This window comes from Callospermophilus lateralis, chromosome 5 (genome assembly GCF_048772815.1).
Source record: "Callospermophilus lateralis isolate mCalLat2 chromosome 5, mCalLat2.hap1, whole genome shotgun sequence".
Classification (NCBI taxonomy): Eukaryota; Metazoa; Chordata; class Mammalia; order Rodentia; family Sciuridae; genus Callospermophilus; species Callospermophilus lateralis.
This window is the reverse complement of record NC_135309.1, coordinates 5,211,206-5,225,129: the sequence shown is the minus strand read 5'-3', so window position 1 is coordinate 5,225,129 and position 13,924 is coordinate 5,211,206. Positions and strand designations below refer to the sequence as shown.

Here is a 13,924-nt window from a genome sequence, read left to right as displayed (position 1 = left end):
CAAAAAGTGAAACTTGTGATAGAATTAAGTACCTTGTTTTGAACTGCAAAATTGTGAAGGTCATAATTTTAAGTTAAAATGATTTTCACCAAATAGTGAAAATCAGAAGGGCTATATAGTCAAGTTGAATCCATAAAGAGATGCAAGAAAAACTCTGAAATTATAAATCGTGAGCTAAATAAAGTGAAACCCAGGAAACATGTAAGTTTTGAAGAGGTAAGAACTTCATAGAAAGCTCACAGAACTTAGGAAGAAGAATCAAAATCAAGAGTGTAGTAGGAAACCTTTGCAATTTCCATAAGAGTAAGATATAAAGTGAAGGGGGGTAAGAAAAGGCTTACTGTCTACGAAAACATACAACCTGAAGTTGTTGCTAAAAGGCTGTGCAACATTTCAATCTCTAAGTAGAAATTTAAACACTTCAGTAGATGCAGAACAACAAAACCCTGAAACTCTAGGTGCCAGCTTCGACTTAGTCCTGTTCCCATTGCCGACTGCTTCTAACCCTCCTGAAGACTTTGCCCAGAGCTGACTGGATGTCCTTGTTCCTCAGGCAATAGATGAGGGGGTTCAAGGCTGGAGGTACAGTGGAGTAGAACACAGACACCAGCAGGTCTACAACAGGGGGCCCATCAGCCGCCGGCTTTAAATAGGCAACTGCACCTGTTCCCAGAAAAGCGCTCACCACAATGAGGTGAGGCATGCAGGTGGAAAAGGCCTTGGACTGGCTCTGCTTGGATGGGATCTTTAACACCGTGGACAAAATATGCACATAGGAGATCAAAATGCACACTAAACACGAGAAGGCATAGCAGACCCCGACGGCCACGCTGGCCTCGATGGTGGTTTGCTCTGCAGAGCAGGTGAGCTTCAGAAGGGCAGGCACGTCACAGAAGAACTGATGCACCCTATTAGAACCACAGAACTCCAGAGAGAATGTCCCAGCTGAGTACAAGACTCCGAAGGCCCCCCCATTGATCCACGACAGGGCCATCAGCTGGACACAGAAAGCGCTTCTCATGACAGCCTCATAGTGCAGAGGGCGGCAGATGGCCACATAGCGGTCATAGGACATGGCTGTGAGGATGCCGATCTCCGACCCAGCCAACAGGACCACCAAGAAGAGCTGCAGCACACACCCCAGGAAGGAGATGGAGTCCGAGAGCGTGAAGGAGTTTAGGATGGACTTGGGCATGGTAGCAGAAATGAGACACAGGTCCAAGAAAGACAAATGCCTAAGGAAAAAGTACATTGGGGTGTGGAGACGGCGGTCAATAAGCGTGAGCAGCAGGATGACCACATTCTCCAGCACAGCCATGAGGTAGATCATCAAGAAAAGCGCAGCCTGCAGCCACAGCACCGGGCCTTCAGCCAGCCTCAGGAGCAGGAACTCCACCACCAGCGTCTGGTTCTTCATACCTTGATACAGGAGCCAGGGTTAAGAAAAAAGTAGGTAAAGCAACACATCAGCTAGAACATCACTTGCTCCTTAATTTCTGAGAAGAGTAGAGGTGAGCATAGTGAGGGAGAAAGCTTTAAAATGCCAAGGTATTCACATATCTAGTGGACCCATGAGTCAGACAACAAAAACCTGCAATATACCTGGACTCAAGTTGATTGCAAAAAAACATAAGAATTACAGATTCTTCCCTGATAACACGAAATGATTTTGGGGTAATTTTTCCCCCAAATAATTTTTCCCACTGATAATTGCACGTTTGGGTACATAATTGTAATTGTAACAGGGTAATAACTTTTTATATAAATAACATCCTACTTGTTTAAATTTTTTTGTGGTAGAGAAGTCTTGAATGACACTTCTGCTTCTTATGCACTGAAATCTTTTAAATAGTTGCTAATTTGACCTAAATCAAGACCAGCAGTTGGCTGAAGCTGTTGGTTTCAAGCAGGATCCTAAAGAAATGGGCTGGGGTGTGGCCCCGTGGTGGAGCACTTGGCCAGCATGTGCAAGGCCTTGGTTCAATCGCCAGCAGCACAAAAGTAAAAGAGGAAAGGAGAGGAATGAGGAAGGAAGGAGGGAGGGAAGGAGGAAGGAAGACAGGAAGGAGGGAGGGAAGAAGGAAGGAGGAAAGAAAGACAGGAAGTTCTTTAGTTGTCTCATATCTTGAGAAATGTAGCAGTGAATTCAGTAGAAACTTGACATCTGAGAAAGAGGAAGACTAAAATAAAAATAAACTAAAAAAAGGAAATATTCATTATTATCAAGTGATGGTGTTGTTTATTGTTCACTTCTCTTCTTTTTGAAGGACATTGAGAAATTAAATTTTAAAATTCCTAGACTCAAACAAGAATAGTGATACAACATACCTGAGCCTCTGGGACACTCCGAGGGTGGTTCTTAGAGGAAAGCTTACAGCGTCAAGTGCCTGTGTTAAAAACAGCAAGTTCCCAAGTAAGCAACCTGAAGCTGCACATCAAGGCCCAGAAAAGCAGGAACAAACTAATTCCAAACATGCATAAGAGAGGAAAAGATCATAACAGCCCAAATTAATGAAATTGAGAATAAAATGTGGGGATTGGTATCCAAACAGACAGGAAGACCAATGGAATAGAATAGAAGGCACAGGGACAAACCTACATAGATACCACCACATGACACTCACCAAAGGTCCCCAAAGCATAATGTGGAGAAAGGACTGTACGGCTGGGAAAACTGGATACCCACATGAGCAAGAATGAAACTCGATCCCTGCCTCTCACCCTGCATGAAAATCAACTCAAAGAGAAGCTGCTAGAGACAAACCAAGACCCAATGCTCCAACACATTGGCACAGCACCAGCTTCCTCAACACAACCCCTGAGCTAAAAAAAACAAAACCAGGAACCGGGAGTAACGCGGATCAGATTCTGCCTGCACATGTACGAGCGTACCACATGCATTCCCATCTTGTACATAACTATGATGGGCCAATTTAAATAAATAAATAGAAGAAAGATCTGTAGATAGAGGAGGGATGGGGTTAGTGTGGAGGAGAGGGAAGGGGCTAGTACTGGGACTGAAATGCAGAAAACTGTGTCATGTGCATTTATGAATATGCCAAAATGAACTCCAATGTCGTGCAAAACTGCAATGCACTAGAAATAAAAAATAAGTAAGTTAAAATGTGAAACCTTCCTTGCTGTAAAGAGATCTTACATTTATTATCCACTTCTCTCTTATTTTGAAGGACCTTGATTCCTCCTCCCATACTTTCGTTAAATAGTGTAATTCTTTGGTGATAGTGCTATTTTAGTGTCTATTTTGCTTCTTTAATGTGGATATTAGCATAGTTTAAAAAAATTAGAAAGCCATACAAATTATTTTGAAAACAACTGGTTTTCAAAAACACAATGACATTTTTCATGACAACAGCAACTCCTAAGACTAAGCCAGGTGATGGTCATAACATTCTAGGCCTGATGTGATTAGCACCAGGACCAGCGCGTGTTAGACATGATCTCTGCACCCAGTAGAGCAGCAGGCCTGCTGCCACCAGAACCAGGGGGCTCTCCCAGAGGCCACTCAAACATCCAGGCTAGGGAGGCCTGTACCTGCTCTTGCCCCTCAATCATCCTTCGCCCAGAGCCCTGGATTCTGCTTTAGCATTGCCTCAGGGACATGTTTTCTCAATGTCACAGGCTGCTCCCATGCACCCTGATGCCAGAGAAGTGGACTTTGCCCTCTGGGCTCCTGGTTTGGACTCCTCCCACCCAAGGCTTCCCCAGCCTTGTCCTGCTCCTGGGCCTTCTGACAGGTGCCTGTCCCCAACACTGATTTTCACCCCAGATAGACAGCTTCAGCTGTGCCGCTGTTCAGAACGGAGTTCCTAACTGCTGTCCTGGTTGGCCTGGTCTGTGTTGGCAAGGCTTGTCCAGCTGAGCTGAGGGACATGGTCTCTGAGTTCTCCAGGATGGCGGGGCACTCTCCATGGAGAAGGCCGACCTGGGAGGCTTCTCTGTCCCTAGCCTCTGTTCTTCCTCTCCACCTAGAGAGAGAGCTCAGAATCTCACCTGTTTTTTTTTTTTTGTTGTTGTTTTTGTTTTTGTTTTGGCAGGGTGTGGGTGTGGGTAACCAGGAATTGAACTTAGGAACACTCCACCACTGAGCCACACCCACAGCTTTATTTTGTATTTTATTTAGAGACAGAGTCTCACCGAGTTGCTTAATGCCTTGCTTTTCCTGAGGCTGGCTTTGAACTCCGGATCCTCCTGCCTCAGCTTCCTGAGCCTCTGGGATTACAGGCATGTGTCTGTCTTCTCTGTTCTTTATCTGACTTCTGCACCTACCAATGCCAGTGTGGTCACTCCTCACCTTAGACAAGTGTGCAATCTGAGCAGCGCAGTTTCACTCACAGCCAAGAATAAAACCCCTGCTTTCACAATAAAACAAAATGAACATTTTAAATGAGACATTCTGTAGTGTAATATTTAGGATGTTATTTGGAAGAGTAACATTTTAAAATCCAAAAAAGTTAATAATTCTATTTCCACTATGCAAAAAAAAAAATGCTTTGAAGTTGTTTTGTTTTAACAAATTAGGGTGTTTGTGAGGATTAGTCATACTTTGATGTTAAAAACGTGCACATAAAAAAATGAGCCACAAAGCACTCACAGTGTGGGGCTTTCTCTTGCTCCCTTGGACGTACCTGGTCTTCCAGCAGGATGCTAATGACGGCTTTCTCTCCTGTTTTCTTGTTCTGGTGCTGGGATCACAACCAGGGCTTCGCAAGCTACATCCCCAGCCTCCAGGCCCTCTGCTCAAAATGCTCTTGGTTCACATTTGTTTTCAAGGATAATGAATCAATGGAGAAAACTAAATAGGTGGTGGAGGAAAGAGCAATTGGTAAAATTGGGCATCAAATTCATTTTATTTTTAGTGATAACCATATGAGAACAATGTAAATCAAAGAATGAGAAAGTAAACTGAAATGTGATGGGGCTCTTGTTTGATTGGTGTGGAACCAGGGATTGAGCCCAGGTTGCTCTATCACTGAACCAGGGTCTCGATAAGTTACCAGGCTGAATTCAGACTTGCCATCCTCCTGCCTTAGCCTCCAGAGCAGCTGGGATGACATGGCATCTGGCTCATATGAGGTGCTTTTCAGAGGCTAGAAGGTGAGAAGCTGTGTTGAAACAGCAACCAAGACACCCAGAACTACAGACAATACTACCCCACACCCGAACACCCACACAGGCACAGTGCACATACAGGCATGCATGCAAACCTGTGCACACACATATACACATGCACACACAAGCACACGCAAACACACATGCATGCCACACAAGCACACACATGTACATAAGCACACATGTATACACACAAGTATGCACAGAAGCACATGCACATGTGCACACACACATACACACATGCACACAAACATGTACACATGTGTACACACAAGCATGCACACAGGTGCACACAGGTACACATGCACACACTTTTCCACACTGCTCTCCAGAAGGTGTGCTCTGAAAATCAGCCTAGGCTTTCATAGTCTTCATATCAAGAGAAACAAGTCCTTTCAGTTTTAATATTAATTACATTGCTTACTTAAATTCTCCAAGAATGCGTTTCTCTTTCAACCTTAAAGTTGAAAGACCCATCCGCAAAGGAAACCTCCGGCTACCTTGCACACTCTGATGTGCTTGCTGTGGGAAGGCAGCACTGGCCCCAGCATGGGCAGCACTGGGGAACCTGACTCAGGTTGCAAATAACCCCACACTCTCCTCTCTCCTCTGGTGAATGCCAAGCTTGGAGCAGCTCTGAGGGCAGGTTCCCAGCCAGCCAGCTTCCCTCATGTCACCTCCCTGTGCTTCCAGGGTCCAGAGCTAGCAGCAAAGCCTCTGGAGTCTTCTCACACCACAATTGGCTTCCAAGGCAAATCTCCACCCTGGAGGGCTCCACCCTGGAGGGCAAATCTCCACCCTGGAGCTCACTTTGATTGCTTGAACCACACTCCTCATGGCCACTTAGGAAGTGAGCACTGGAAAGCCTGCTGAAGCCTCTGTGGGCTCTGCTTCACAGAGGACATGGCACAGCAAGGCTGTGCCCCACTGTGCCAAGACACTCACGGGTCCAGAGAAGCTCCACGCGATGGGGCAAACATGCAGCTGTCCCATCCAGCCCTACAGAACCGGGGCACAGAACAGCCCTGCATCCCCGGGGGTCTGTTGCGCCCACAGAGCTGGGGTAGGGCCAGGAACAGACACCTCTCTACTGTTCATATACAATGTTAAAGTAAACTCCCACTCTGGGCAGGAAGAGCAGGAGAGGGACAGACAGGATGGAGGAGAGAAGTGAGGGTGGAGGACTGGAGGACCGCGGTTGCTCCCGTGGAGCCTGAGCTTCCTGCAAACACTTCCAGTGCCCAGAAGGGTCCACAGGAACTTCCCACATGAGAGCGGAGCCAGGCTCCAAGCCCCACCCTCTCCTCTGCCCCTCAACTCACTGTGGCCCCCAGGCCGTCCTCCACATGCAAAGTGTGCTCCCACTGTCAGGCTCCCAGTTCTGGGGCAGGAGAACTGTGCTTAGTGGCCTTGGTCTCGGGCACTTGTCCAGGAGGGTCAGGTCTTTAAAGCCATAGCAAGCAGGCCTGTGTGACTGCCTGGGCTGCTCCCCGAGGCGCTCCTGGCTGCGCTGAGATCACTGCTCACACCCCAAGCCCAGGAGGCCAGGCCTTCACCCACCCCAGACTGAGCCCAGCCCACTCTGCCCTTTCTATAATCCTGCAGAGCGGGAGCTCCCTCTGGGTCTCATTAGGGTAGCTCTTAGTAGTTCCTTACCTATTTGCTGCATGTAGGTGACAATCATGTCCTAAGACGCCCATTAGCTTCTAAAGCATGTAACAACTAATTTATATCTGCATGCCCACTTTCTTCCCATTGGCTGCCCTAACTCAGCTCAGTTCTTGGGGAGAGGGACACTGACCCACAGTCCTTGGAGGTGGGGGTCTGTCGTGTGGGCTGTGTTAAGTCCCAGGCCCCTGAGCTTCTCTTTTCCTGGCTCCCTTCATGCACATCAGCTTTGTCCTTCCTCAAGGCTGAGTAATACTCCATTGTGTAGATGTGCCACATTTCCTCACACATCCATCTGTTGATGGCACCTGGGCTGACGCCATAACTTGGCTGGGGTGAATTGTGCGGCTAATGACCACCAAGTGCCTGTGGAGCTGCCTTTAGTTCTTTTGGATAAACACCAAGGAGTGGGACAGTTGGGTCCTCAGATGTCTCCATTTCCAGTTTTCTGAGGGACCTCTGTAATTCTTTTCAGAGCATTCGTACTCATTTTCAGTCCTGCCAACAAGGTGGGAACTTACCTTTCCCCACGTCCTCAGCAATATTTATTATTATCTGTATTCCTAATAATTGCCATTCTAACGAGAGTGAGATGGAATCTTAAAGTATTTTTAAATTTGTAAATGGACACACAGAATCTTTATTTTTTATGTGGTGCTGAGGATGCAATCCAGTGCCTCACACACACTTTACACTAGCCCCAGCCCTAGCCCTCAACATACTTTTGATCTGCATTTCCTGGTGGCTAGGGATGGTGAACATGTTTCATGTATTTGTTGGCCATTTGTATTTCTTCTTTCGAGAAGTGTCTTTTTAGGTCTTTGCCCAGGTATTAATTCGATTGTTTGGTTTTGGTGGAGGTTATTGCTGCTGTTGTTTTTGATGGGTTTTTTTTGTTTTCCTTTCTAAGTTGTGGATATTAATACTCTGTTAGAGGAGCAGCTGGAAAAGACCTTCTTTCCAATCTCTTCATGCCCTTAATTGGTAAAGAATTTGTGGTTTAGAAACTCAGTCCCAAAGAAGAATAAAGTTCTGGCGTTTGCTGAGTGAAAGAAGCCAGACCCAAAAAGTCAAGGGTGACTTCCTCCTTTATGTACACCTATAAGGTATGCATTAAAAAATAACTACAGACAGAAGGAAGCCTGGTAGACAGAGGAAGGGCAGGGGTGGGGGAGGTTCAGGGAAAATACTGGAGCTACAATGGGACAAATTCTATTTACTGCTGCATGATTGCATCACACAACTCCCAATATCATGTATAAATCACTCAAAAAAAAACCCAAAACAAAACATAAGATTCCTAAATTTGTTAGTCAGAACTCCAAAAGAATTCAAAGATATGTTGGCATAAGAAATGGCTTAAAAAAACCCCAAAAGCAAAAGCCAGGGAGGAAAATATTGGTAAGTGTGACCGAGTAAGAGTTGGACTTGTTTTTTAACAACAAATACATGATGTTGAAAGATAGTCTCAGACAATAGTTTAACAATGTGTAACCATCAGTTTGCAGGATTCATAGATAAGATAAAATAATTTAAAAACACAAATGAATTAATAATAAAGCACACACATGTGCAATTTAGAGAAAATACCCAGAAGGCAAAGAAACATTAAAATTTGATCAAATTCAGGAATGAAAAAGAAGAGCCACAGTAAAGTCCAAATTAGACACTCCACTATAGTTATTAGAAAAAGTTTTCAAGTTCTAGCAATACTAAGTGCCACCAACATTGTGGGCAAAGAACAGTGACTGGCGTGGGTCCTTGTGGATTCTGGAGAGCAAGGGCACACTGAGATCATGGGGTCTGTGCTAATGCAGGATACTGGGTGTGGGCCCGCCAGGCCTAGGGCTGTAAGACAGACCATGATGACTCCTAGGTTGAACCCAGAACTTACAAGGGTTACACAGAGGGCAGGAATAGCAACCTCCAGCTGTGCACCATGAGGCATCACTGCAGGTAGTAATTGTACTCCTGGAGCAATAGGCACCAACAAGGAATCTGGCAGTTGAGAAAACTTCCATTTCACATTCGACACCACTGATTCTTGTGAACTGGAGTTTGACAAACTCATGAAATGTTGGTGCTCCTAGACATGCCACCCATCTGGCGCTGTTTAATGTGGGGAGGGGGCCTCTGTGCTCTGAGCCAACTGCCCCATAATTTTTATAAAAAGAAATTGCTTCCTAACAAGGATAGTTTAATTCTTATCCCACCAATAGTGTTTTGTAACATGAAGTTCTAATTTTCTTTTCACTGTTGAACAATCAACTCTATTTCAGTCATAGGAGGTCCCAACACCATGAAACTGAAAGATTTAATAAAAATACAATGAGGACATTATAGTTGGTGCTTTGGGACAATATCTGGGCATGAAATATTACTAATTTGTCTGTTAGTTCAAACTTCCTGTCTGATTTATTTTAGGGGATAGAGCCCAGGGCCTCACCCCTGTCAAGCCCAGACCCCACCCTTAATTTTGAGATGTGTTTAGGTTTCCTTTAGACTTTAATTTGTATTATTCATTCTAAAAACAAACAAACAACAAAAAAAACAAAACAAAAACACTATTCTCTTGTTTTTCAGATTTTATGAATGATTAACATCTAAAGCCAGAGAAATACCCTTTTCCTTCTTTGGTAACTTTGCCATTTAGATTTCTCTCTCAGTGACTGGAAAGGTTCTGAAGCCTGGATCTGGGAAGATTTAGTAGAAGGCCATGTCTTGGTGAACTGACCCCAAGTACCCGAGGGACAGATGGAGCCTCCACCCACAGGGCTCCCCACACCTAATTACTCAACAGCAAAGCATTTCCCTGTGAGGCTCTGAATTCTCATGAGGCGGAGAAAACACAAGATATCAGGAGGCAGATTGGCTGTAAGGGGACACGGCAGAATAGGACAAAAGGAACAAGGAACAGCCTGAGAGGTCTGAGGACCAAGGAAGATCCCGCCAAAGCATCCCGAATACCAGGAGAAGCACCCATGGAATAATAAGAGGCCGGGAGGAAAGAGGGTGATCTAAGTCAGGAGGGAGGGGAGAGGGTGATCGAAGTCGGGGAGAAAACCATGGATGGGAAGAGCAGGGACAGGTGAGTGTGGAGTGGCTCTGGATGGGAAGGCGCTGCATGCTCCGGGGTCATGGGAGGGCCAGTGTCTGTGTACTCCACACAACTCCACTCTGCAAGCTGAGTTCTGTGGCCAGCCTCCAGGGGCCTCCTGTCTGCATGCAACAGAAACAACCTGAGTGCAGTCATTTTTAATGACACCTTGCTTTGTGTATGAGAACAGTTATTTTCTTTATTCATTTAAACTTTCTGGGTATTTAAATTACATATCATATCTAGTTACTAAATCATCATGCATTTTTTAATAAAATGAATAACCCTGGTAATTAATTTTAAAAATAAAATGAAAATTTATTCAAAAGTAATAATCAAACAATGTCTTTCTCTGATTTTTAAAAACTCTTCAATCATGTGCCAAGAATATCTTAGAATTAGTTCAAAACCCATTCAACTCTAGAGCGATAGACACATCGATTTTTAGAGATGACGTAATCTCAGCTTCAAAGGAATCTTCCTATGTTAAAAGCTGTGCTCTGCTGTGGGACCCCAGGGCTGGTGAGCACCACTCCACCTTGGGCAGGTTCTTTACACCTGTGCTTGTTCCTCGTCTATAAGAGTCTGTGCTGTGCCCCAGAGTCCTCAGGATTCAGACCCAGAGCTGGAGATCTGAGGGCTTGTGGGCAACCACCAGGTGTCTAGAGGACAAGGGAATGTGATCTGAGGGTGGTGAAGAGGAGGACATGGCCGGGCACTTGTTCTCTGTGCAGCATCTCTTCCCTCTGGGAAAAAGGCAGGCACCTGCCACCTGGGGTTACCAGAGGAGAAAGAGGAAGAGGAGGATGGAGAGGATGGGGGAGGGTCTATGCCTCTGCCTGTGCTTGGCTGCCTAGTTCATCTGCACACCGAGGCCCATGCTTGGGGCATGGGTACCGAGCCCCAGCTCTGACATAGGTTGGCCTGGGATTACAGTCCAGGTGTTCCTGGGCTCCTGTTTACCAGGAGAACAGAACTTGTGGGCTCAGTGCTCAAACTGCAAGCGGTCGTTACTGTTGCAGACTAACTTTTCTTGTGAATGACACAGGCGCTGAAAAGTGTTAGCTTTGGGAAATTAGGGAAAGACATTAGGTAGCACATTTTGCTAAAGAGTATTTTTCTCTGTATTTCTTCTTGTCTGAGTCACCCTTGATATATAAATCAATTTTCTCCTCAGTAGGATAATTAATAATCTAGGTGTTTTTGGTTTTTTTAACTACAGTGGGCATGAAAGAAATCTTTTCCCCTCCACTTCTCTTAGATTCACTGGCTGGAGCCCTGCCAATTAGAGAAAACACAAATTTATAAAAGAAAAGCAACCTTCAGTCTATTAAAAAGATCCACGCACTTGGAACACTTAGGTAAGTAGCTCAGAGGAGGGGTCTAAATGTGGACTCAGGCAGCGCCTTTACAAAGAGTGAGTGTTCAGAGCAGAGGCAGGCAGAGGGAAAGCCCAGCTTCTGGGGGTGGTGACTGTGGGAACTGCTGGAAGGCCAGGGTCATTTCTGCATGGCTCGTCATCGGGGCTCCTCTGGGTCCCTGGGCTGACAGTCATCGCCTTGGGGACCGGTCACCCTGTCTCGGTGGAGCCACCAGCCAGGGACATTTCCTTATAGCTCCTATTTATTTCCAGCAGATTTCAGCTCAAAAATAATCCTATCACCAGAGGAGCATATCTGGGGGTGACATGCTCTGTACCCTCCCTTCAGACAGCCAAGCAAACCTGGGAAAAACAAGTCACTCTCTGAGCTTCAGAGTATTTGCCTTTGAACTTGAATTGGTCTATAATAACTGTACAAGTCCAGGTACAATGGGATGGTTTTATAAAGGAGAAGGCTGGTAGACCATTCCTCAGGTGTGGTCCAGCCAGTGTTCACATCCAGAAGCTGGGTAAGTGCAGACCCACAGAGGATGAACTACACCTGCCCTGGACTCCACCCTCAGGTCCCCCTTAAGGCCTGAGAAGCACTTCCTGGAGGAGGTCAGAGGCCCCTTCTGCTGGACATTAGGTAGACCCATGCTGTGGACGCATCAACCCGCCCAGCCTGGGTTCTTCATGTGCTTGTTGACACAGGACATGTGCAAGAAATTCTAGTTTCCTGGAGGAAGTGTGGCACAGGGTGGTGAGGAGGGTGGTACTGGGGACAGAAAGCTCCTGCTCTCTAGAGAGCTCGTGGAGTGAAGCCACCCTGATCCTATGGTCTCTGCTCAAGACTCTGCCCCCAAGTAGAGGCTCTGGTCACCTGCATGCCTGACAGGAACAGCTTACCAACGCATGTAAAGTGGTGTCCAGGGTGCACTAGAGAATGAGGATGACACTCAGAATGACATCCTCCCTGCTCCCGCTTCCCCGTGAGGGTCAGTATGTCCCGGTTGTGTTAAGTGCTTTGTTCAATATGGACTTTTGCTTCTTTTTTTTTTGAGAAGAATGCATTGCCTTAATAAATTTAAATATGAAAAAAAAAAACAGATCAGAATTCTTATACTTGACCTCTAAATGTTCTTTATGGGGACGGAGCTTATAACCTAGAGAAACAGTTGAGAAGCCAAGCCTATCATGCATGATTAAGGTCAGCACTTATGTCTGGGGGCTGCCTTCTGAACCCGTGCCTTCATTGTAGGGTCACAGAGTGCTGGTGGGCCCAGCTACAATGGCAGGAGGCCCAGATGGGTGTGATTCATGGATGTGGAGTTTCCTGGGCTGTGGGTCGACTGGAATGATGCTTTCTTCTGTGCTTTACTATCATGTTCACCACGCCTGGCTCCAGTGTGAAGCCAGCAGTCAGCAGACAAGAGCTTTCATGAGTGCTTCTCTGTGAGTCCTTCCAAGGGGTGGTCAAGGCTGAGTGGCCCTCTGCAAGTCCCTGCCATGGTTGCTGGCAATGAGATGGAGGGCAGGGGCTCTCTGCTGCTGGGCTTCCGGGGGCCCCAAGCCCTGCAGCTCTCGCTCTTCCTGCTGTTCCTGGTGATGTACATCCTCACAGTGGGCGGCAATGTGGCCATCTTGCTGCTAGTGAGCACCTCCCACCAGCTGCACTCCCCCATGTACTTCTTCCTGAGCAACCTGTCCTTCCTGGAGGTCTGGTACACCACGGCCGCAGTGCCCAAAGCCATCCTGCTGGGGAGGAGGCAGAGCATCTCCTTCATCAGCTGCCTCCTGCAGATGTACCTGGTCTTCTCGCTTGGCTGCACGGAGTACTTCCTCCTGGCCGCCATGGCCTACGACCGCTACCTCGCCATCTGCTACCCCCTGCACTACGGGGCCATCATGAGCTGCCTGCTTTCTGTGCAACTGGCCCTGGGCTCCTGGGTCTGTGGCTTCCTGTCCATTGCAGTGCCCACAGCCCTCATCAGCCGCCTGTCCTTCTGCGGCCCCCGAGCCATCAAAAACTTCTTCTGTGACATCGTGTCCTGGATCGCCGTGGCCTGCACCAGCACGCAGGCGGTGGAGCTGGTGGCCTTTGTGATTGCTGCCGTGGTCATTCTGAGCTCCTGCCTCATCACCCTGGTCTCCTACATCTACATCATCCGCACCATCCTCAGCATCCCCTCGGCCAGTGGCCGCAGCAAGGCCTTCTCCACCTGCTCCTCCCACCTCACCGTGGTGCTCATCTGGTACGGCTCCACCATCTTCCTCCACGTGTGCACCTCCATCAAGGACGCCTTGGACCTGACCAAAGCTGTGCATGTCCTCAACACCGTGGTGACCCCGGTTCTCAACCCCTTCATCTATACCCTCCGCAACCAGGAGGTCAGGGAGACTCTGCAGAAGAAGTGGAAGAGAAAATAGCTCTGCAGCACAACTGTGTCATGTCACGCCCACCCACCCCCCCCCCCCCCCCGCCACCTGCCCGGGGCAACAAGTGGGAATTCAGAGGCTTGAAGGCAAGCAGCCATTGATTCCTGGAGAGAGAGGAAAAGAGGGGACACAGAGACAGAAACCCTGAAGACCCAAACCAAAGCACACAAAGTGGGTATGCAGTCCATATATCCATACACAATGGGAACAGCAGCTTTTAAGACTTTAAA

At 47.1% G+C, this 13,924-nt stretch overlaps 2 protein-coding genes across 2 annotated transcripts; one reads left to right on the top strand and one right to left on the bottom strand.

Annotated features, from left to right (window-relative positions):
* Window positions 1-472: 472 nt before the first annotated feature.
* On the bottom strand, window positions 473-1,417 carry LOC143400128 (olfactory receptor 14K1-like). The gene has a single exon (XM_076857429.2). It carries the CDS (start codon window positions 1,415-1,417, stop codon window positions 473-475), a length of 945 nt encoding a protein of 314 aa, XP_076713544.2.
* Window positions 1,418-12,764: 11,347 nt separating this feature from the next.
* Window positions 12,765-13,685, top strand: LOC143398900 (olfactory receptor 6F1-like). The gene has a single exon (XM_076855616.2). The coding sequence runs from the start codon at window positions 12,765-12,767 to the stop codon at window positions 13,683-13,685; it is 921 nt and encodes a 306-aa protein (XP_076711731.2).
* Window positions 13,686-13,924: the final 239 nt, after the last annotated feature.